General features: G+C 43.1%; 1 protein-coding gene across 4 annotated transcripts in view; it reads right to left on the bottom strand.

Moving 5' to 3' along the window:
- RIPOR2 (RHO family interacting cell polarization regulator 2) overlaps nt 1-25,165 on the bottom strand; it is a 108,284-nt gene that overhangs the window by 5,788 nt on the left and 77,331 nt on the right. For 3 of the 4 annotated variants that reach the window (XM_059856937.1, XM_059856942.1, XM_059856948.1), the window contains exons 6-19: nt 24,465-24,518; nt 21,726-21,875; nt 20,751-20,814; nt 17,046-17,089; nt 15,663-15,788; nt 14,124-14,272; nt 12,949-13,078; nt 10,216-10,905; nt 7,441-7,625; nt 5,503-5,671; nt 3,915-4,050; nt 2,865-3,026; nt 1,728-1,886; nt 504-706 (exon numbers count right to left, since the gene is read on the bottom strand). In XM_059856937.1, coding sequence (XP_059712920.1) covers nt 504-706; nt 1,728-1,886; nt 2,865-3,026; nt 3,915-4,050; nt 5,503-5,671; nt 7,441-7,625; nt 10,216-10,905; nt 12,949-13,078; nt 14,124-14,272; nt 15,663-15,788; nt 17,046-17,089; nt 20,751-20,814; nt 21,726-21,875; nt 24,465-24,518 — 2,421 coding nt within the window. Of the gene's footprint in view, nt 1-503; nt 707-1,727; nt 1,887-2,864; nt 3,027-3,914; nt 4,051-5,502; nt 5,672-7,440; nt 7,626-7,704; nt 9,126-10,215; nt 10,906-12,948; nt 13,079-14,123; nt 14,273-15,662; nt 15,789-17,045; nt 17,090-20,750; nt 20,815-21,725; nt 21,876-24,464; nt 24,519-25,165 lie in introns of those variants that run through there. The other variant, XM_059856956.1, reaches the window with a different exon arrangement.

The following is a 25,165-nucleotide window of genomic DNA, read 5'->3' as shown; positions in this document are numbered from 1 at the left end:
AGAGATAGACTCAAATCTTAGTTCTCACAGCTGAGCTGTGTTTGCCCATCCCCTCTGGAAATGGTGGCAGTACATCCCCTTTGGAAATGCTGGGAAGTCCCATAGATGGCAGACTCCTTTGGGAAAAATAAAAAAATCTGAGACCTACATCTTTGCATGTTGGTGGTGCTGGGGACTGTTACCTTGAAGCTTTGGACTGAAGCCAAGTCTGAGACAGGGCAGCAGAAATGCTGAAATGTGGAAGATAGCTGGAGAGCACAGCACTCAGTATTTGCAGTTTTGATTGGTACCTGTTTAGCGTAATGACAGGTACAAGCAGACTGGTATAAAGACAGAAACAGACCTGCACATGTGCAGAAAAATCAGACAGAACATCCCTCTGGATCACTTTAAATCAAGCTTGGATCAGTTATTTCATGTGCACAGATATTTGAGACATACAGGTAGAAAAAAGTCATGATGACACAGGGATCTCAGGTGACAGGTGATTTTCTGCCACTTACCTTCTCCCTGAAGTGTCTGTTTTCTGCAGTTGCTGTAAGAAGTGATGCCACAGTCTCACTGACTTCATTTTTATTTTCATTGAGAAGTAAAGCCAAAGCTCTTAAAACTTCCTGCTGTGGTGGAAGGTTATTGGAGTTTATTTTGGACACGTTGTGCTGCAGTTTTCCGTCTTTCACTGACTGCAGCACCTGAACCACAGATGCTAGAAGTGCAAGAAAAAGGTCTGTGTTACTTCATCCTCTCAGTACTTTGGATTTATGCTTTTCTCACTAGCAATCCTTGGTTTATACTACACACACTGAGGATACAAAAATATTCCCATCTGAGCAACTGCAGCATGGCAGTGTGTCTGCATGGGGAATTTAAACTGGGGCAGTTTCTCAGACCTTCTTCAAGTGAGGAGGTGAGTAGATGGGCCCAAGTGCAGCACTTAGGCCTACCCAGAGCTGTCAAATCTTTGCTTTCTGCTGGAAGATGTCAATTCTCGCTCTAACAATTGAAACCAAATATCCTTGCCAGTGTATTGACTTTCAGAGCATCTTTGTGAGAGCTTTTCCTGGATAGAGTGATGAATGCCAACAAGAGCTAGGGCTAATATGTTTCAGAGTTGAGTTGAGTTGAAATGCCATTTTGCTTCCAGGCTTTTGAGCAAAAGCTCCCTCATATGGCCCAAATAAAAAGGAAAACTAGGCAAGGTTCCTCAAACTCCCTCTCAAATAGAGAAGAAAACTTGGCTTGCCAGGGACTGCAGTTCAGCATACTTTGTGCAGCATCTGCTTCTCTCTTTAGCTCTTGGTGGCAGAGCCTGCAAAACTCTGAGGTGCTGTGATCCCTTGGTTCCTGAGAATTGCTCAGCACTTCAGGTGTCTCCATAACAGGTGGTGAAAGACTAAGACATCATCCAAGCTGTGGACACAGAAAACTTCCCAGACCTTGGGCTCAGCCCACCACCATCAGCCATTTCCTGAAAAACAGTGCTTTCAAAACAGTTTTTTTCCCCATTTGAATATGGAAATAGGAATGACTGAGAGTCTATCTGCATCAGCTCCTTTCCTTTGACATGCACAACAGTTCAGGTGCATTCACTTAATAGCCAGGACACTTCTTTGTCTCTTTTCTCTCCTCCTTTTGTAAACCCAACCTCAGGGCTGGACTGCCTTGTGTTGTGCTCAGAAGGACAGGGAGGTACTCCCTAACCAGCCAGCAGAATTGATATACCCTACCTTCTTTTGCGAGCTGCAGCAAATAGCTTCCGAGGTCATTGACACTGTGGCTGGCAAAGTAGCTGTAATACTGAAAGACAGTAATGGTCTCGGAGGACATGCTGGAGTAGAGGACAGGCTCCGTCCGGTCCAGGATCTGAGATACCAGGATCCTGAAAACTGCCATGGACAGCCATGGACAAAGGCACAGGTTAGTGAGAGCAAAAGCTGCTGGCAAAATTATGCAGTCCACTTCAAAACCGGAAAGAAAGAACCCCATCTGCAAGGCCAGATACTTCCCAATGTTTCTAAGCTCAGCTGTGGTTAGGTTGGAAGCTGGACAGGCCTTCTCCCTATCTGGGTCTCATTGCCAGAGAATATCTTTGTAAGGATGAACCTCTGCCAGTTTACAGATGGCTAGTGCAGCTTCCTGTGCAATCGACAGGGCATCCTTTCTACCAGAACAATATCCTGCATCGCAAACCCCTCTCCACATGCACTGCCTGCTACATCCCCACAGATCCACTGAGGCAGGACTTGGCTTTGCTCTTTTTCATGCTCCTGCACTAGTGTGGCATGCAGAAACCTAGTCTGAGGCACTGCCTGTGAGAGCTGTAGCATGGAGCAGGAAGGAGAACATTGCCCTATGTAGGCATCCACAGTGCAGGTGGCCACACCTGGGCAAATCAGCCTCCAACCCCATTCTGTCCAAGGGAGAGCTCAGTCAGTATAACTGGAGTTTGAGGTGTGGTACCCCCCCACAAGATAAGAACCTGTGCTCAGACAAACTCAATTGAATGTGGATTAATTTCATCCCAGTTCACTGTAATGGGTGTGGGAATTATACAGATACACAAAATTAAGTGCAAGGATTCCTGATTCACTGAATCACTTACAAATCTGTATCTGAGAATACACTTTCTTTCTGGTTAGCTCATAAACCTTAAAACAGTATTTTCTTTTCTGTTAGCCTCACCTTTTTTTTTTTTTTTTTGTTTGTTTCATTATTTGGGGCCAAAACTGTTTCAAGAGTTGTAGCATTAGTTTTCAAATGAGATCTTGGAACTGTGGCCAAACAGATCTCCAAGGGGTTGGAAAACAAAGCTCAGTACATTGTACATTTTGATGGCTGACACATTTTTTTGCAGCAGTTTGTACCTGTTTCTGCAAGTCCCGGACACTCCTCATTCACAGTGGTGGCAAAATTAATATCTAACTGCTTCATCATCTTGTCTGCAGAGGTGTGATACACTCCTGCAGGGCCAGTACACTTCATCCAGAAAGCCAGCAGTGACAGTTTCTTGTGGAACTCTGGAATTGCTGGGGAAGACGAAATGAATAATGAAACAAAGCCATGCTGGAAGCATCAGCTTTGAGAAAAGAAGGCAAGAATGGAGGACATCTCACCCAATCCCACTGATACACAGTTACTGTTTGCTGGGTCTCCCTGAACCATTACCTTCACAGAGCATGACCATGTGCTCACCCCAGGTTTGTAACATGTTTTTTCTGTTTCCCACGGTAATGTGAGAAAATTTGCTCCTGATCCAGTTCTCAGCATTGATGTCTCTTCCTTTTAAGTAGCACAAAATACTAGGGGAACACCACAAATGGTCTGCACAAGTTTGGTCCCTGTCCTAGCACTACACTACAGCTTCAAGTAAGTAACTTATTTTTTGCATCAATTTTCTGATTTAGTAAATACACCTTGTAGTATTTTCCTATCCTGCCAGAGTGTACATGAGGGTATCTATGTGTTTGTCAAACACTTCCAAGTATTAAAATAGATGCAAAAAGAAAAGTAACTAAGAAGTTCTCCATAGAGATGACTAAAAATGAAAATGTTCAAGAAGTTGTATTATGCCTTTGATATTGTAATGCAAATCCTGCCTTTCCTCAGGGAAGAAAGGTGAAAGAAGAATTTGGATCTTCAGAGGTGGAAGTATCTTCACTCCATAACACCAATGACACCTGTCCATCTTCTGCAGATCAGGCTGGATGAGAAGTCCTTTCTCTTCTCACTTGCACATTTCAGCACTGAGGACAAATGCAGGTGACACCTGCCTCGCCTGCTGGTGTCCCTGAGCCAGCCCTTACTACAGTGGCCTCTCCTGCACTGCTGGTGAGCTCTGCACAGTGATTATTTCAGCAGACACACATGCCCAGGCAAATCCTTGTCAGCAGGAAAGCCCTTAAGTTATTTCTTACCATCAGTAAGAGAGGTGATGTTTCCCAAGTTCTCAGTGCTGATCTCTGCAATATTCTCCACCACGAGGATCTGCCTGGACAGCTTATCCAGGAGGTCTCTTGTCACAAATGGTGTTTTACTGGAGAACACAATTTGCTGGTGAAGAGAAATAGGAAGAGAAAAAAAGGAGTCATTGAACCAAAAAGGAACCCAGCTTCAGAAAAAACAAAAAAACTCCAAAACACCTGAAGTGCAAAGATAAATTCATTGCCTCAAACCACAGGATCTCCTTAACTTATAAAAAATTTTGTTGTTGGGATAGTTTTTGGTCCTAGTTGATATGCATCATTGCTTGTACCTTCAATATCTACATCTACATCCAAACACCTGAGTATCTAAGTAGCCATTTGCATAAGTAATTTCTGATTTACACACTCCCCAAAGCTAAAGAAACCCATCACCACGAGACTTAAAGCCAGGCAAGAATACTAGTCTGACTTTCACACAACATGGGCCATAGACTTTCAGGACAACCCTGCACAGAGGAAGACCACAAGCTGCTCTTTCTCCACTCCATTTCAGTTTTGATCAATTACTTGGGTGCCTTTATTAATTTTATTATTTAATTAATCCTTGCTAATACTCACTGCTGCTGCTGCTATCTGCATCTCTTCAGCAGTCTATGTAAATAATGTTCATATCCAATCTGCTTTGTGTGTGGATGTGGTTCAAGTTCACCTTGCTCAGCTGCATATTTCCTGTATAGTCTTGTATTGGAACCAAAAACCCTCTCTTTTTCTCATAGTGCGAGTCAGCAGAGTTTCCAGCTCAGCACTCAGGGTGCTGGAATCAGGCTCGCGCTCTATTGCTTCAATGAACCTTTGGGCAAATAAAACTAATTATAACTAAGATGGAAGAGTAAAATAATTGTGAAGAGGAAGTTGCAGCATGTTTGGATTTGTCAGGAAAACCCTGATGACCTCACTTACTGGATGTTCAAATTTGCATTTGCCATGCATGGGCTCTGAAAAAAAAACCTACAGAAAAACCCCTCTAGTTGTGAGCATGAACTGACAATTTTGATGTCCCAGGGGGGCTGTCTCATGCTGCCTTCTCCATGCCTGTTGCAGACAGAATCCCTCTGCCTCATGTGCAATAATTTATCTCTGCTCTTGAATGCTGCAGGCTCATCTGGGGCTCAGTTAAACAGTGGAGACAGGGTTCCTGTTTTACCTCTGAAGACACAGGCTGCTTTATCTGGGCACCGACTCCACTGAGGACCTGCCAGCAAAGCCAGCTGGAGTTTGTAACCCAGAGCAGGGGATGCCCCTGTCCCCCACTGCCCTGCCCCTCAGCCCTCCTGGGCATCTTGTGCCAAGCTATATAGTTCACATGTCAGGTCTGCTCTGAAATGGGCCAGGATGGAAACGATGGAGGCACCTCTGGCTGGGGTCAGGGTGTCACCATCCTACCCCAGCATGGTGTCTGTCCCAGCCCTGAGCTCCCACTGCCTCGCAGGAGCAGCACTGACATTGCCAGCCTGCTTGTACCCGTGCTGCAGGCAGGAATGATTTTAAAATAAATGCCCAAATGAGGCGGGGCTGGTACCTGAATGAGCTGGGTGCAATACTGCAAGTGCTTAACTATGGTTATATCCAAGCTGTCGTTGCCTGTGGTCAGGGGCAGAGGGCTGCCAGCCACACTGGTGCCCACGCCCGTGTCCTCGGTGAGAGCTTCGCTCAGGTGGCCTCTGGCTTCCGGGTGTTCCGTCCTGTAACTGGGGAGGAGGCAGGGAGGAGGAGGTCAGTGCAGGGCTGGCAGCTGCCACAGCAGACACACACCCACACCCACACCCCACTCACACACAAGGTGATGAGCAAAGAGCACGGCAGAAGAGCTGAAAGCGCACAGAAACCTGGTGATGGGCACATCATATCACAAAGGAGCAGGGCTGTCCTGCCTGGGTACAGGAGGGACATGCCCATCTAGGGGACAGGCCTGTCCCCTGACTGGCTTGCCTTGAGTGATGTGATGTCCTCAACAGCAAGGTTTGTCGTGGTTACTGTCCCTTGGTGGTGACAGCTTTCTCCCATCTGTGACGAATCACCTGCCCCGTCACTCTGGATCAAGAACCATGACCCATGACAATCTGTACCTTCCCAAGCACTGAGCTACTAAGAACTGTGCTAAGCTCTGTGCTTGCATAGTCCTCCTGCTGTCAAATTTAAGGTTCACTGCAGAAGGAAAGGAAAACCACTGCTGAAGTAAGACATGATGTTTTCATATGCAGTTTTAGACACAATGTGTACAGCTTACTTTGCCAATTGTTTCTGCAAGAGTGTAGAGCTAGTCTTACTGTGTTTTAAATCATTATTTCCAATATTGTCTTGCTGCACAAATGATCCTCCCTGTGTTTAAATGCAAAGCCTGAGGTCAGTCCCCAGATGGCAAGTGTGTTTGGCTGCAAGTTCAGAAGTTTCAACACTTGCAATCTTTACACTGAGTCACACACTTACACATCTAAAAATGGAAGTGGGAATGTGCACTGTCTGGGGATGAGCCAGAGGGGAAAAAAAGAAAATTTAATTTCTATTTTAACTGGTTGAAGCTAGATCCTTAAATCAGCACAGACCGGACTGAGGTCAGAGTGCCAGTTTAGCAAGCAACACAATTTCCCAAATTTTTTTTCCTACCAAGTCTTATTCTGGAATGAGGACATGAGATGATGGGAACTGCACAGTCGTTGCTCATTGCACTCAAATTGCTTTAAGCAAGCTGTGAGTAGTATAGCTCCCTGGCTGGAGAGCACAGGCAGGGAAGGAACAGTGTTCCTTTCTTTTTTTTCCAGCTCTAGTGCCGCTTACGTGCCTGCTGGGCATCGTGTCAGCTCAAAGGAGGCAAACATGCTTTTGAGATCTAATGATTGAAGCACAGCATCTTAAAGTCACACAACAATGGCAGGCCACGGCACAACACCACAGCTTTTTTGTTTTCTCTTTTTTTGCTTTTTTTTTTTTTTCTCAGAAAGACCAAAAGTGATGAAAGAAGGGCAGGTAACACGCAGGGCCATGAACAGAGTACCAGTCATCACTCTTCCATTCCAAAGGCAACCTACATCATGCTGCTTAAATCTGGCCCTGTGTTATTGTTACTGACAAGCTTAATCCACTGCAAAGACTCATTCGGCTAGAGAGAAAAGACAAAGGGAGGGGGGAAAAACCACAGAGGAATTAGTAATTACATCCAAGGAAAGCCAGGTCCAAACCTATGTCAAGGAAGAGGCTCTGCCAGTATTTATGTCAGCCTAATTTAATTTACCCTTCTCCTTTGGAGGACAGATTGCATATATTTGAACAGAGGGAAAAAAATGGTCCTGGAAACTAAAGATTTTGTATGCAGCAGCCATGGGAAGCCCTCTGACCCTAAAACTCATCAAGGATTAGTCAGTCTTCCTTGAATAAATTGTGCACCAGGATCCCCTGTTAGTGACAAAGAGCCAGGGTGTCAGTTAGGCATAAGCACAGCTGGCAGGTACTACAAACTTACCTATTCTTCTCAATCTCAGTATCTGAAAATACTGAGTCTGCACCTCCTCCACCATTACAAACCTCCACACCACCACCATCCTCATCATCAAAGTCAGAGGTGTTCAGGAAATCAAAGCTTTCTAAAGCACTTTCAACTGTTAGACTTAAACTGGAGGACCTGCTTCGGCTTATTGCTGGCTTGCACTGCAAAGGCAGAACGAACCAATGAAAACCCCAGATATTAGCTACTACAAGAAAGATAAGAAAAAAAAATTGATAAAGCTTAAAACTTCAAATTCTTCATTTTATTTTTAAAACTTTATTTTATTGGGTGTTTCATTTCAAGCCTTCATATTCATAGCATATACAATCAAAGCCTGAGAACTGGAGAAAGCCTTTCATTCCTCCTCCCCTCCTCATGCTACCCACTCTCTTCCCCAAAGGAAAACCCTCAAAGGCAAAATTCAATGCACTTTATAGAAATGAGAAGTACTTCTTGAATCCAAGTTTTGCAGCTCTCGGCATTTTCCAAAAGGAATGACGGGAATTAATGCAATGGAAGTTGAAAGGGGAAGGTACATTCCTTAATTGCTGTTCTAGCTACAGAAGCCAATTTATACATATCCAATGGCACTACCTGATTTATTCCAGACGTAACTCTAACAGACCTTAGCCAGGAATGAATTTCATCCCATAGCTGCACATTTATTGATGGAATGAAAGGAGTTTTTTGGCCTTTGAAGCCAAATGGATTATCAAGGAAAAGCCAAGAAGGTATCAGATTCCTAGGTGACAGAGAAAGGCAGTATTGTAACTCAGAAATTAACAGTGCTGGAGAGAGGGGGAAACCATCCCCACCTCACTGCAGGGAAGAAACGCAAAGGAACCTTGCTATTGCTGTAGGAAGTATGAAATACCCTGGCCCCATGTGGCAATTCATCCACATGTGCCCACAGAATTGCCTCCAGGGTTATCTTGAAGAATCAGATGTAACTTGAGGGATCATCTCCACTGGCTGGTGCAATGACTTCAACATCTTTCACACCATGTGATTGTTTGATCAGAAACAGTCATGAGCCACTGGTGCCATTACACAGGCCACATCCTCCAGTCCCAGGCAAGAGCCATGACTTTGTCTCAGCTCACAGAAAAATGCATTGGCCTCTGAGGAGTTCAGATCCAGCACCAGCTGCTCTAGAGGTGAAGAGAGCTGGAGTTCCATTTGTAATTCATTTGCACACAATACTAATGGTCATACATTTGCACTTAGGATGTTTGAGTCCTTAAACTGACTGTACAGTCAATAGCTGATCAAACACACTTCCCAACACAAGCTGTATCCTGCTTCTTGTGCAGCACCAAAGGTTTCAGCTTCCATTTCCTTCAGGGCTTGGTAGTGCAGCTTCTTCAAGCAAACGGAAACAGCTACCTGTGGGCCATTTTTCTGCTCATCTAATATGACCAAGAGAGGTTTCTTCAGCCACAGCTGGATTCCAGCTCAACCCTTCTGCATGAGGAGCCCTTTTCTGCATGGCTGCTGGTGATGCTGAGTGCCAGTCTGTGAGCTGATCAATAGGTGACACCCAGACTTCAACAGATCTGAAGAGGCGTCCATCTCGAGTGTGCAGGAATCCTGTCTGCACACATCCGTGCTTTCTGTCCCCATCCCATGTCTGTCCGTTTGTAACTTCTGATAAAAGCAGCCTAAATAAACAGTCTCTATTGTCTCTCTGCCCTTTGGATAGTTGACCTCTTGTACCAAGTTAGAAAATAATAATAATGTTACCTTTGCCTGCTCGAACCTCTCTAGGAATAAATAATGCAAGGAACGGGGGCTGCAGGTTGTCAAAAAAATGCTTAATTTGGGAAAGTATCATGCAATGGAAATAAGGATGTTAACAAAGTTTCTTTGTAAAAAGATAATGATTCCCTGCTTCCATCTCAGCCATGTTTTTGAATGATGAGGCTTAAATGACTAGCAGACCAAGTTGCATATGAATATGAAGCATTTGAAATGATTATTTCCCATATAATACTGTTTGCAGAGTAACGTGTCATTAGTTGTTATTCACGGGGGAGATACGAGTAACAGTGACCTGCAGTAAACATATTAACAACACACATGCAAACCCCTTTTCTTCTGATTTTTAACATTATTCTCTGCATCTTGATGTGATGACAGGACGTCTTTCATTACGAAAATGGATGAGGGAAAAAGGAAAAGGCCACGCCTAGGTGACATGGGGACAGCAACCTTCAGTGACACTTGTGCTTCTAAATCCCCCTTGGCAATTTAGAAAATTCAGCTTCTACGGCTACAAGGCCTGATCCTCAGCTGGTGTAGTTTTGCACAGCTCCAAGGAGTTTCAGGGGCAGTGTGCTAAAGTACACCCACTGAGGATGTGACTCATAGATTTCAAAGGCAGAAGTTTGGCTATATTTGATCCCCAGTATGGCACAAGCAATGGGTTCACAAGAGGTGATTCACAATGGTTCACAAAGCGTTCAGAAGGGTATAATTTAATTACCCTTCTGTCATAGCACCTTTTTCTCTTTCCCCCAGGTTTTGATAAAAGATCTGTTGCTGGAGGACACAAGGCTATGATAAGCGCATTGCTGACAAAAGTTTAAAAATGCAATATTGTGAAAGGATGCTCCAATCAGGAGCAAATCTACTGCTACCAGGGAAGTCTACTATTCTCCACAAAGCCTACTCTGATGTTTGCGAGGCAGGCAAGGACATTCCACCTGCTCAGATTTTCTTTAGGGTAGCATTTTCTGAAAATGTACTCACTTTTAGGATGTCATCTAGATGCATCACTTCTTGATCCAGGTCCTGAAACTCTTTATACTGCTCTTTATGTGGCTCAAGAGCTAAGAGAAGCCCTTGCAAGGCTTCCTCAATGCTTCCATCGAGATAAGACTTATATCCTTCTGATTCCCCACTAATGGATCCCTCACAAGGCGGCCTCTCTGGGGTCAGGGGTGTCTCTGCTGATGTAAGCCTTTTGACCAGCTGCTTCGTGATGTTGCCCTCATAGGTATCCAGCTCCACAGGCTTGAGTTCTGAGCCTTCATCCGTGTCCTGCAGGAGAGACACCGGGACGCTCGTTTCTACAAAGACACGATCGCTCCCAGCATCAGAGATCTTTTGGCAAACTTCAGGAGCTGCCCTGGGGGCGTTCTTGCTCTCAGCCACCGCTCCCTCTCCATGGGACAGCAGGTCCTTTGGCTCAGCAACAGAGTCTCTGCGGGAGTCGCTGCTGCTACAGTCTAGGCTTGAGCTCTGGGAGGACTCCAGGGCTCGGTGCTGGGTGGGGGTTGCAGTGATGTCAGGGCTGGAGCTGACATGAGCACACGAGGACTCTGCTGAGTTGGCAGGGGGCACAGCATCTTCGTAAGGCAGGTCACCAAAAGTGAAGGAGAGAGGCCGCTTCTCAGTGGCCGCTGTCCCGTTTTCAAAGACATCATCTGGCAGATTCGACTGCAAAGATAATAGGGAGAAAGTGTTTTTCAATGCAGCATTGGAAAGAGGAAAAAAATAATGTGCCCAGGAAAAAAAAGGTAAGGAGAAAGATTAAAGAAGCATTCAAGACTTGAGAAATGGAAAAAATATTTCAAATCAAACTTCCGCTTTCATCTGGCACAGCTCCTCAATTTCAGCATGAAAACTTCTGGAAAACCTGGGCTCAGCCATGCCTCTGCTAAATACAGAGCTCTAGGAAATGATCTCCAGAGAGTCATGAATTCTGCCCACCCTACTATATTCTCTCAAACAGCATTTCCAGTGCACTGCTCTAGTTCCTGTACCATGGCTCTTTTTAATGCGATTGTACACAAGCCACCTTGTCTGCATTTTCCTACTCATTACAGATTTCTGTTCTACTTATTTTCTGATTTCTAAAGTAGCAATCTGTAAAATGTAACACAGTTTGCTTCAGAAGTTTCTCTAGAGTCATGGTGGTTAAGTGGTGACAGTACTGTGCTATTTCTTTTTATCCAATGTCCTGCACGTGGCATGGATTTCTGTAACAACTGTTGAACAAGAGTCATACAGGAGTCCTCTCCAACATGAGTTTCTGCTGAAATGAGTCAGCAAAATTGGTGGTGTATTGAGCAGGACACTGATCATTAAAGAAGCAAAACCAGTCTATGCAGACTCCAGACTTATCAGGGCAGATATATATATATATATATATATATATATATATATATATATATATATATGTATGTTCATCTCTGACTGACATAAGGGGAAAAATCACTATAGGAGTCACAACCTGCCTATCTAACCTACAAACCTTGCTTTGTTATGTGGCCAGCTCACAGAAATGCATGGCACAGATGGAAGGCAACTACTATTTTGCTGACAATTTGCTGGAAAGAACTGTAGGCATCCACATATTGTTAAGCTTAAGTGTCCAAAACTTGACATTTTTTTCTAGTATTATTAGCAGCCTTTTTTCCCTAAGCATAATCATAGCCAAAGGTTTATTTTTTCTTTCCCTTGACATGAGCATGCCTTTAGCTTCTGAAAGTCATGTTACTAGGCAAAAGTAGAGCTTCAATCAGTGTAGCAGGTGATTTTTAAGAACACTGTTGGCTTGTACTCCTGCCCTGCTCTCTGCCCACAGATAGTTGACTTCTGATCATTATCCCTGTGGAAACCAAGAGGAATTTTGATTTAATGCAAGCCGCGTGGGCTCACAGTTATGTTCTGCCCTCTAATCAGTCAGCAAAATGAGCGAGTTGCAACAGAGAGCGACACATGAAGCATGCGTGGGAATGGAAATGCCACACAGGAACTGAAAAAATCCTTCACCAAACAAAAACCAGGACTCACATATAGCTCTAGCCCTGCTTTTGGGCTTAGCCTGAGCGATGGCAGGTCACTAAAAGAGCGACTGCGACGAAGCTTGTCAAAGAAAGTGTCTTGAAGAGCATCTAAGATTGTCAACTTTGGCCTGTCTTGCAGGGGATGCAGCCATTTCTTCAACAGTTAAAGCAAAGAGGGTGTGAGGAAGGGCAAGTTAAATGAATGCTTTGCAGCAGAGTACTAAATTACAGGCATGGGATGCAGCACTTGCAAAGTTAATCTCTGTACAGATGGCCTGATTAAGCATTCAGAATTCGATTCATGCAAAAATGTAGGAACACCCTGTGAATATCTTCAGTACAGGGGCAAATTTTATCACAGGATACTTTAAAATACTTGTGCTATAATAGTTGCTTAACTACTGTTGCAAAATGAAAACACATTTTTTAAAGATTATTCAAGCATCACAGCAGTCAGGCAGGAGGATAGGTATGCATTAATTGGCCACATAGTTTCAAAGGTGCCAGGATCCTAGTCACCTTCTTTTAGGATTAGCAGCTAGGAATGCACTTGCTTTATAAGTATTTGTAAGGGTAACCTGCTAGAACCAGGGCAAAAAAAGCTTAGACATGTAAAGCAGTGAAATGTTTGCAGTGTTTGAACTGCTCTAAGGTTTCTCATTACATAAACACGAAGCCAAACAGAGCTTACAAAGAATGAGTGGTCCTTGAAGGTTGGTGTTTCAGGAGTGCCTTGGCTGTACATGGACATTCTCCTCTGGAGAGCAGATGCCTTGCTCACATTTCCTGTGGATGGGGTCAAGTCTTCAACATCAAAGGGGCTACAGATACACAAGCAAGAGAGGAGAAAATAAAAGGTTGTTAGGCTGAGCAAGAGGGACTTTCAGGTCCATAGAAAGCATTTTTGAAAGAGTGGTTTGTTAGCACATCAAAACCCAGAGGTAGCAAGTTTTTAAACTGAAGTGTTTAAAGAAAATGTTGTTAATTAGACAGCAGTCTCAGAAGTGTGGTTTTCGGTTCTGATAAAAGTGTTCCCTCAGAATCACTTATGTAGTTTAGTCTGATGTTATTCTTCTCACATGAAAAGTATTCTTGCATTTGAGTTGCCAAGTGTCATACATACTAATGAGAAAGGTGCTCAACTATTAATAGAGCTGTTGCATTGTAAAGGAAACCAGGAGCTGTTATTGCTGTCTTCATGTTTATTGCATTACAAGAAACAGAACACATGATTGTAAAAAGTTAAATGCATCAACGCTTCTTCAGAAATTACATTTACTTGTTTTATTAAAATGCACTGAGAATTGGGTTTGTATCCTAAGGCTACCAGCTCACCTATGCTGACCAATGTGAATAGAAAACACCAAGAGATTTCCCATCACTTTTGTGGTGTATGAAGCCCTTAAAAGCCAGCTTTTCAAGATGGGCCAGCTCCTGAACTTTGCTATGCTAATGTAAATCCGTAAAATGATTTTTAAAAAATATTAAATATATATATATAATATATATATACATATAAGCACTCAGTTATATCCCATTTTTAAGCTTTCAAGTAAGCTTTAGGCAATTCTATCATCACTAAGCAGTTCCCATACCTTGTAATGTCAGTTCTTATCAAACCTAATTTAACAGCTGAAACTAGGCACAATCCTCTATACCAGAGGAAAAGCAAGCAAACTGTGGCTGACCATGAACTATTTCTCATATACCAAACTTGGGCCACAGTTCCTTCACAATCTTCCTTGGCAGGGAAAAATATGGAGAGAATAACCCACATGGATGAACCATTTTTATTTGGTTGAAGTTTTACAGCTGATTGATTGATTGACTGATTGATTGATCAACTGACCAACAAGTTCTACTTACTACCAGGTGATCTCAAGGTTCAGCTTTACTGTGCCAAGGTCATTAATGTCTACTGCAACCACCTGAGGCCGAGCTGCAAACAGGTCTTTTGTCTCACAGGTTACACTTCCCACAAGGATATGAGTAGCAAGCCCTTTAACTTCTGTGACCTGTAAGAGACAAGAACAGGATATTTATGACCACAAAGAGCATTGCAATCCTTAATCCCAAGATAATAGTTTTGATTGTCTGGCCTGGCCCCCTTGCCAAAAAGCTTCTAAAATATGATTGTCTGTTGCATTACTTAAAGAAAAAAATCTGGGTTTGGTGGTGGTTTTGTTTTTTTAGGAAATGCATAGTTGCATATGATCACAATTCCATGTTTCCTTTATGTTTTTTTTAGGAGTCAGAAGAGGATAACCATACTGGCTCAGACCAAGGGGCTGTCTAGTCTGGTATTTGATCTTTTGCACTAATGATAACCAGAGCCCAAGGGAAGAGTGAGAACAGGGAGGCCATAGCGTGTCTCAGCAGTTGACAAATTCCTGACTGGGAATCTCCTGATGTAACTTGTCTAATTAGTAATTCCCAAGGGAGCTCTCTTCCAGGTATTTCTCTCTTGTAACTCTGAAGCCATGTAATTGTTTCCACCAAGGATGGCCTTTGGTGAGGACTTCTACAGATCTACTGTTGAGGAACCACCTCTGTGTATGTTGTTACAGTAGGAGTAGAGCACTATTCATATTTAGAGATATATTTGCATGGGAATTCAGAGTGACAGTTCTATATGCAGCTCCTACACAAACCAGCCTTGCCTGTTTGCTTAAAAGTCAGTTCTTGAGCCTTTTATGTGAAAGTGTTTGGACAGAGTCCAAAAAGGGAAGAGAATATACACATTAACCTTAATAATACTGGGATTCTTGTGTACTATAAAAAGGGGTTCTCTCCTAACTTTCCACCTTAAACCTATGTGTTAGATTGAGGAGAGTGACTCACCATGTGTCACAACCCGCCTTTCATTAAAAACCTACTGTCTGACACATCTGGGATTATTTTGGTTGTGGGTTTTGTAGTCACCTGCATTTTTTTTCATAAACTCTTTACAGTGTCTAAGAGGGCCATTTCCCCTAAAACTTTCAAGACATTCTTCTGCTTAAGCTTCCTAACCAGGGACATCTGGAATGGTTTCTAGGAGCAATTTCTAGACAGGGTGAGAGAATGGGTATCTCTAGGTTGGAAGCTTATGGAAAAGAAAGCATACTGACTTCCAGCCAGGAGAAAACTGTGTTGGGACACTGAGGGCAATGAAGATATGGAACAGTGATGGAAAGACTCCAGTTTGGGAAAAAAATCTTTCCAACAGCTCTCATAAATGGATTAATCTTGTAGTATCTAAACTGGACAATACTACAGCACTTTAGTAGGTGTGTCAGAAATACTAATTATGGCTCGTTTCTACAGAGTTTAATGATCTGCTTCTGTGTTTTTTGCTGATGGTGCATGAAAAGGCAGGTTCTTGACTCCTGCCTTGCTTGCAGGCAAAGGAGTCAGCATGCATACCTTAATGGAGATCAGTCCAACAATGAGAGGGAGGAAAACCATCTCTTCTCCATCCCAGCTTTGCTTGCCATTCACTTCTATCTTGCCTTTCAGTTTCCAGCGCTGGCGACCATAACGCATGAAAATCTGAAAAAGAAAAATCCTCTCATTTTCTTGAGAAATCTGTTCTCATGATGCACAAATATCAGAAACAGAACTGGGGAAAGAGTCTGAGAAAGGCTGGAAGAGTTAGGTGGCATAGGTGCTGCCCTTCCACTTCCCATTGAGTCAGAAGGAAAATCTACTGGAGGATCTCTATCTCTCAGCTCTCCTAATTGCTCCTTTTGGTAGTGGACTCCTCACCCAAGTTTTTAACTTCCTGTAACTTGATGACTCATAACAAAGCTGCAAGGCATTTAATTCCATTTACAGGGAAAGTGGCAGGGCAAAGGAGATTTAGGAGGGCAGGATGAAAGCACCAGTGGTCTATCCTAACATCTACAACTTGTTGGATCATCTGCCTTTCCAGGCAGGTGAACTTTTGGCCGTTCCTTATCAGAGACCTCCCCAGCTGTGAGGTTTTGGCTGTCTGATGAGGGAAATGAATGACATCCATAGTGCAGTGACCCAGTTTGAAGCATCAAGAGCAGGAAGACCACTTTGGGCCAGCTGGGAGACACCAGCACCAACTAACTGACCCCAGAGAGGAAGCAGGAGTCATCTGTCATAGGGAATGAGAGTGGAACAAACGAATCTATGATCAAGGCAGCTAGGAAGTACTGGTTGGAGGGATCCACTATCAATCCACTGCAAATTTCTTGCAAGGTTAGTTCTGTTCTGGTAGAGCTGGAGGCTTTTATTTTAATCCATCTCTAATTAACACACTCCTGATGATCTCTACTGAAACACTGCAATGACCAGAGATCCTGATGCAGCCTCACAGCAGGTAACATCTGGGTCTCAAGAAATGGTTATTCAGTGTCTTTCTGCCACTTAGCTCTATGATGAAGTAGAGCCTATGCATTCAGTAAAGGATGCTTGCAAGGAGGTGTTCCATTTGCTCTACATGCATGGGATGGGACATATGCTTTTTTCCAGGGGAATAAGAAACTTTTGTCAAAAAAAAGATTTTTAAAAGTGGGGAAAAAAAATAGCTCAAAGTTCTTCTAAAGCTATCACCCAGTTCTCTGAATGTAAAATCCAGGTCTTCTGACAGATGCCCTGACAAAAGCAGACATACAGAGAACACAGTTTTTCAGAGCACATATGGGAAAACTAATAGCTGTTCATTGAGGTGCTATTAGTTTTGAAAAGGTTTTATTCATCATGATGTGAAAAGCAGCAGAGGTATGCCTTTCCTTTTGATTCTTCTGCTATTTAATAAACAAACTGATGCAGACATACCTCGTATTGATCTCCTGGGCAGAGCCGAGCGAAGCCAGCCAGACCTGAGAAGGAAAGACACAGAGGGGCTGTGGGAGGGCCTGGGCTGCCAAGCATGGCTGAGCCCAGAAGTGGGGTGCAGTGGGGTGCCCAGAGCCACACTTGGACAGAAGAGACCAACACTCTCCTGTAGCCCCCCAGCTGCTGTTTATATCCCCCCCTCTTACTGCTGCCTGTGCACCCTCCGAACCAAGACAACTCACCATCTTAATTTTCTATTTTCTTCTTTGTGTAAAATTCATTGGGCTGTGGTTTCTTGCACAGGAAAGATTTATACCTTCCAGCTTTTTTCCCTATTAGAGCCTAAAGTTTCCTTTTCTATAGTAACTATAGAAAAAGGAGAAACCTTCCTGACATCATCTGGCTTCAGATCCTCAGCTGAGAGCCCTTCCCACGGCGAGGTGTGGGCGAGCTGCTGATCCCCCTGTAGTGCTGCTCAACGCTGTCTTACCAAGCCCCACACTTCAACACAGATCCCTTTTTAGCACATCTTCAGAGAGACACTGCAAGCAACAGGGGCTCCTTCTGCTTAGTGCTTCCATAACATTATCATTCCCATAATAGTTGAGTGTCGTTCAATAGTAAGTGCATCACAAAATATGACTGACATCTGTAATACCAGATTAATCCCATTTTTCCCCGGAGTGGGAGAAGTAGCACAGCAAAGCACTTGTGATCTATGTTTGATTTTGGGGTTTTTTAAGGTAGGACATAACAATGCTATTTTTATATCAGCACAGTGCATATGAAATGAAAGTTTCCTGAGCTCCACACTGAAATCCAAGGGGAATTACCATCCCTCTCCTGGCCTGCTGACCTGCTTTTCCACAGGATTCAACTGGTTGTTTTTCCCACAGAGGGAGCTTCTCCTTTCTCACAGATTCCTCTCTTTGTATCTGTCTTGAAGCCACATACAAAGCCCATGGCAGAGAAAGGGATGCCCCAACAGAACACACAGGGGTGAGTTAAAATCAAGACAAGTATGAGGAGCCCTAGTAGTGCTGCTGGCTGTATTTGCAGGGATGAATTAGTCCTGCTAGCTGTACTGTAGGAGCAACACAATCCCTGCATGCAGTCATGGGCTGTCCCCCTGATCTGCTTATCTGCCTCTTCCATTTCTTTGACCAGAAAACAGTTTTCTTTGCTCATCCTAGTGTTCAGCAGGACAGAGAGGCCCTTGCACAGAGCTCATATTACCAATCCCTTTCTAATTTATTTACTGTTAATAAATAATTTAAGATTACTAGCACTCTACCACTGCTTCTCTCTCCCCAGGCATGCTTTTATAAGTGAATTTGATCTCTCCTGGGACACATCACCAAAAGCATGTGAGGAAAATATAAGGTCCTTTTTTGCCCAGTGTATGGGGAGAGTGAGTGAGGGAACTCTAGCTTAAAACTCCATATGGATGTTGAAGTCTGTGAGCTATGACTGGCCCAACCAGGCTGGGTCAAGTCTTTTCAGCATGATGAAGAGGAGGCTAAATGCTCGCTTGACAATAGGGCATAAGTACTTTCATAGGAAATAACAGGGGACAGGATCATCATGGGGCTGTGGTAAGGAGGCAGGGCCACCTGGAGCTAATGCAGCATGTGTAGCTCTGCTGATGTACAGGATGCTGGACTCCTGGACTCCTGGCTGCTGGTGATGGGCTCCATGTCACAGTGCCATTGGTGTGTCAGGCCAGCAAATTGTTCTCCCTTGAGTGAAACATCACCTCTTGCTGTCCTGGCTCTTCAAACAGCTATAAGGGCACTTTCCTGTACCTCACAACAGGACAGCAGATTCCACACAAGAATTTCCACACTGGGTTTCCCTGGTAAATTTCAACAACTGATTAATCCTGACCAGTTAGCTAAGCCTGCTGGCACATTTATTATCTTGATTCTGAAAAATGATTAGGCTTTTATTTTTCTATAAATATCAGTCATAAAAGCTCTGTGCAGCTCCTCTGCTTCCTGACAGCATTGTGTAGGTTGGCTTGCTTTCAGTGTAAGTGACAGAGGGCACAAAATAAAAATAACTTTCACTGGAATGGCTAGGAACAGATAAGCTTTGGGGAGAGGAATGCTTTGATTTTAAATTAGATTCTGAAGTTAGCTGGATATGCTGCAGTATAACTTAAGGGGAAAACTTTCTGTGTGATCTGCAGGCTTTTTTGCCAGAGCTGCTGCAAGCCTTAGCAATAGCTATGGCTATACTGTCCTATAGGATTCTTATTCCTAGGGAAAACTATCTAGATAGAAATCTCAGATGCCCTAATTAGAGAATACTTAGTATGGCATTTCTGTTTGCTGTTTTCTAATTTGGGCTTCTTTACGTGATGCAAACTCTGTTCAGAAGCAGCTGCTGCTTGTGCTCTGTGCTCTGCTCCCACACGTGAGTGCAGGACCTGCCTTCTCAGAGCCCTTGAATTTTGCCAGAGGATTTGGCATCCAAAAGAGAAGGGGCCAGACCTCTTCAGACAAGACATTTGTGACACTGTGACACCTTCTGCAACATGTTCCGCTGCCAGGAACTGTGCACTGCATTTACAGCAAGTAAAGAAATGCTCCAAGGGAGCTGGAAAATCCCTTTATATACTCTGTGACATAGCTTCATTCAATATGTCCATGCTGTGGTTCTGCTGTGGGTTCTTGTACAGAAATACCTGTCTCTGTGTGTTTATCTAAAACCTGAGGGATGGAGCTAGGAGAACTCCAACATCTGCTGCAATTGTTTTCTATAATATGAGAGCACAGAGTAGCTATTTTAATTGAATCTAAGATTAATCTTAATCTTATGCAATGCAGTCATAGGAAACAACTGTGACAAGGCAGGCAGAATCAAAACCTTGTATGAGATTTGTGAGCTCTTAAAACTCCACCAGCAATTCTGTGGATGATTTAAATGGTAAGATATCAAGTGAAGAATTAAGAATTCATGAATATTTAGATGCTGACTTTGTTTTATAGAACTATTCTCATGCTAGTGACTGAAGATCCAAAAAAGATATCCCCTCCCAATCTCTTCTTTAAGACATTCAGTCTTAAAGGGATAACAGCATTAGCAATACCTGATGATCCATTGAGGCTTCAAGTAAAACTGATTCTATTGTATTTAAGCCCATAAACTCCTCTGTCATAAAGACAAGGAATAAAATGGAAAGGTGAATCACATGACAGAGTTATCTAGGAAAACTATCCCCAGCCTTTTGCTTTTTTTATATTCGGTCAAATATCGTACTGGTCAAAATTAGCAAAAGTAAAGGAGTTAGAAATAGCTGATGTCAAATTAAGAAGATATTTTAAATTATAAGTTCAGCTTCATGGAAATTCAGATAATTTCCCAGTCACCTTCTCAAAGAGTTACTGAAAATAGAGGCAAAAATGACAGCAGTCTTAGAAATTTAATTGCTTTGGCTTTTGGGAGGAGTCTTTGTGGGAGGTAATTAGTCTAGAAAACAAAAAGCAGAACCTCAGAAAGTCTGTAAGCATTGGTGTTCCTGTTTCTGCAATCCTTTCCAGTGGGCAGGGGTGTGAATAGGGGGTTTGAAGGCTCAGCAATGGGTGAGAAACCCCACCTGTCATAAATGCATGTCACACAGCACATCTCAATTCCCTCACCAATGTGTGCAGCAACTGCTACTGTTTCTGAGAAAGAAGGGAAAGGTGAAAAGGCACTTACCTTTCATCTTGATGCAAAACTCCCCCAATAGGTTTTCCAGCTCTGCTTCTATGGTACACATGTTCTGTGTTGGAAAAGAGAACAGTGAGGGCAGAAAAAACTTATTTGGGATTTTTTTTTTAAGGTCTGTTTGTAAGGATAGATTCAAGATATTTTGCAAGAAAATCAATCTCAGAGCCATCCTTCTTGTTTACCTAGGGGTGGCCCTAAAAAAAAGGCAGCTGTGCCTGCTTTTTTTGACACTTCAACCCTGTGCTTCTCTGCTGCGGCATGCTAATCCTCATGATGGCCAAAGGGAAGCTTTGGCCTTTGGAGCATAACCTGTTCACTGTTCTGGTCCTCTCCAGCCAGGACTTGTGCCAACAGCAGCAGCGCTATGTCAAAGTGGCTCGCAGCATGATTCAATCTCTCAAGAAACATGGACTACATTAAGAAAGAAGGCTGTGAAAGACTGGATATTAGACCCTCTCCAGTTCTTCCTTCAGGTTTTGGAAGGTTGTCACAGCTTGTGGGCTGGGAAGTCTGCAACACTATTAGACTTGTTCATCATCTCCTGTCTGATTAATAAAATAGATTCTGATCACAGCAAGTACAACACACAGGCTGCAGCATATGTCTGTAGGCACATCATTTCCAGTCAAGCTGCCATCCCTACATCTGCAGGTGAGTAGGAGGTAGTTGGAGTTTAAGTAGGTTTGGGGCAGATTTATGCCTTTGCTTTTGTGCTGCAGTTCCTAGGTATAACCCTGTTCTCATAGAGTCTAAATTATTATTTCAAGGAACTCTTTGGGCCCATGTAACCTATCTATGTCAGTCACCATGTATTCACCTGAATAAAACCAAATACTATTTCTTCTTTGCTGAGTTTTCTTTTATTTCTTCTATCTGGATGAAACTCTCCCTGAAATTAATGACAAAGTCCCCGTGGCTTTCAAACAGTGTGAGAGTGAAAACAATGAACTGATGAGGATGTACCTCTGTGTACTCCTTGTAGCTCCTGTTGATTTCGGTCAAACTCTCTCGAGCTGCTTTGCTGGCAGGAGACATTGCAAAAGCTTGCTTCATTTTGCTGGCACCATCACAGAGACGTCTTTGGATGCAATAGGCTTCATAAAGCTCATCCACCTAGTGGAAACAAGGAGAGTGTACTGAAAAAACCCTAGAAACACCAGCAAAATAAAGCCAACACAAGGAAGTAATTCGCATTATAAGAAAACTCAGCCAAACCATTATATCCAATGGAGGGGCTGAGGAAATGAAGCTGTGATGGTGTTACAGTCTGTGGAAAAGAAACACAAGATGAAAGTAACTTCTACTGTAAAAATCTCAATAGAGCAACAGCAGATGCCAGCAATTCACCTGCTTGACCTGCATGCCTCTAAGCATTGTTACTTGTGTTCTCCCCATCCTACCAGTGAGGCAGGAATGCAGCCAGCTCTCAAACATCTTGCTGTGGAAGAGCTTTAAAAGGCAACTGCAATGCCCACACTGCCAAATGCAACTGGAAGTGGTAAATGGCACATTTAGCAGGGTCAGCAGTGGCTTTGGTTCCCTAATATCAGCCATGGATCAAGACTGTTGCAATATTTGACTAACAATAAGTGCTCTGAAGATCTGCAAAGCATAGTCACACACAGCTTGAAGTCTCATCAGGATTTAGCTTCAGAGGAGCAATGGATTTACACACCTCGTGCTTTGGTTTCCCTTTTCCCTCTAATCTCTGTACTAAACACAAACATTTACTCCAACTGAGTAATGCGTGTACATATATACACCAGCTATATATAGTGGTTTATATTTTTATAAACTAAATCTGCCAGATACAGAAGATGTGGGTTTTTTAACCTGACTATCAGGGTGAGGAGAAGAACAGGAATGGAAGAAGCCGTCTCTTCTTTCTGCTTCTAACATCCCTCCTAAAACAGGATGATATTTGGGTTTTACCTAAAATAACCCTTTCAATTGTTGTCTCTGAAATCAAGAGGTCACTGTGTCCCGCAGTGCTCCTGCTCAGCAATGGATTTTCATGGCATAATTTCTCTCTATGAAAGCATCCAACACCTTGGCTTAATCAGTCTGTGACTGTGTGTGCTGCATTAGAGATGAGCCTGATGTGACAATCCAGGCATGTTTCAAATCCCATTTTCCAAGCCTGCTTAACCTCTAACAAAAAGTGCTGTTGCTAATTTGTTTGGAATGGGACTTGTCTTCCTGATGGCTTCAAAGCCTTGGGTCAATTTTTACAAGGCTACCTTGGATAACCGGTGGCTGAAGCCTGTGATCTGAGGGCACCCTACCCAAAACAGGGAAAGTGAAAGAGTTCAGCATAAGTTAATGAAGACACAGGAAGCATGTTACCATTTTGAAGTTACAAAAAAAGCTTTCTGCACTCATATTCACTCCTGTTTCTCTTGCAAGACAGCAAGCTAAAACAGCTACTATAAATAGCTGTCACTTGGTATTTACTTCTAACATTGGAGTGGAGCCTTGGTCTGGGATTGATATCCTGCTCCTGCCCATGTGAGTGTGGCTAGGACATGCTCATCTGCTCCCCAAGTATGTGGGATCTGCTGTGGTGCACCCCATTTTCCTTGCTTTGCTTCCTTTACAGAGCAGTGGCAGGTAAAAGACAGAGGACATCTCTGTGTCCCTGATTAAATACTGCTGAAAAAACCTTTTCTATCATTAGAAACAAAGATGTTTCTCCACCTGCCCAAGCCTGTGGGCTTTAATGCCACACACTTTGTTCCTTTTGTCTCTGTTGCCATGGGTTACAGAGAGTGAACTCATGTAGCTGGCAAGCCTGAGTAACACTGACCAGCGTTACCTCTCGCGTTTGGTTCTTTTCACTCTTATTATAAACCCAGAAACCATTAGCTCTGAGCAGGCTGAAGTGGGAAGGATTTGAATGGAAATGTTCTTCAAGTACTAATTTTTGCCATTCATGTTGCCAGCAAGGGAGTAGGTGGCTTGGGGAACAAAATCTCAGTCTATCACCTCATGATTTATATTTTTATTTTCAGCTCCAAGAGTAAGAGAGGACTGAAATTAAAAGGTTTGGATAGGTTATCATAATTAGAGGACTTGAAGTTGCACCAATGCTTTTTAAATGACTCTCAAAAGACATTTCTTCTGTCAAAAATAATTCCTTCCTTTGTCAGGCTCAAAAAAGCAACTAATCACTAGAAGATATGTTTATAAGTAAGAGAATACACGCCATGGATTTCATCCAGCTCTAAAACGTATTAGTGCAAATCACAAGGAGCTCCACTGATATTCTCCCCGATGCATTCAAGTGGATGTGGGCCCCAAAGCACGCAGCAAAAGCATTAGCAGTGAAATCCAGGAATAAATTCAAATTAGCTGCTGTGTGTGCTAGAGATAACTGCTGAATTAAATTGCTTTCAGATGCAACTCTCCTTCTACCTAAAGTCTGACAATAAGCATGCTGTGAGATAGATTTCCCCCAGCAGGTCTCCAACCCAATGTTCTCTCTGTACCTAAAAGTATGTGGGAGTGTCTTGGGACATGGCTGAACCTTGGGGTCGATGTGGAAACCCTTTCTTTGGCTCTGACCACCAGCCTATCATGGAAAAAACAACCAATCTGGGAGTGGCCTCCCCAGAACAAAGGGGTAGCAGGAGGCCATGGGTTTGTTTCCTCAATAATATAGGAACAGATGCAGAAGAAAGATGATAGGAGAGAGCTCATTACCTTGCTAATGTGGAACTCCAGCCTTCTCATGTATCTCTCAACTGCTTTGATTTGCTGAAAGAAAGGAAAAGGCAGAGGTGAGGCACCTTTAAATAAATCAGTAAGCCACTGCCATGCTAGCTCTGCTAGGCCCCAAGGATCCAAGATACTCCTACTTAAAACACACAGGATTTCCACGGCCATGAATCCAGAATCAGTTGTCCCACCCTATTACTGTTAAGCTGCTGCTGACAATGGAGCTCCTTCACTCCTTTACCTAATGTGTATTTTTAAATAAGAGTTTTTATTTGATGGGATTTGTCTAGGTTTTTTCCTCATTATTAAAAAAAAAAAAAACCAAACCAAAATAACCCAAAGAAAGCAGAGGTTTTTTAGGTTAAAAAATAATGTTTTCAGTACTTTGAAATCCCATTTTAATATTGATCAGGTTTTGCATTTCAAGATCCATTGTCTTCCTTAGCAAGCTGGTTTTGAGAATAAACTCAAGCTTGGCATTTTGACTGAAAGAAATCTTTCAAAAACATTTACTGAAAAAGTCTGACTTTTTTTCACCCAAATTTTCCTGCAGGGAAAATGTATTTTCAATTTGTCTTTCTTCAGAACTTGCAGGAGCAGGAATGAACTGGGGCTTGACCTGGATCCCCCCCAGCCCCCTGGTGCACTGCTATCAGCCCCATCTGACTGGAGCTGGCTAAGAGAAT

Source organism: Haemorhous mexicanus, chromosome 1 (genome assembly GCF_027477595.1).
Source record: "Haemorhous mexicanus isolate bHaeMex1 chromosome 1, bHaeMex1.pri, whole genome shotgun sequence".
Lineage (NCBI taxonomy): Eukaryota > Metazoa > Chordata > Aves > Passeriformes > Fringillidae > Haemorhous > Haemorhous mexicanus.
Note: the sequence above shows the minus strand (reverse complement) of the source record. Positions and strands in the feature narration are given on the sequence as shown.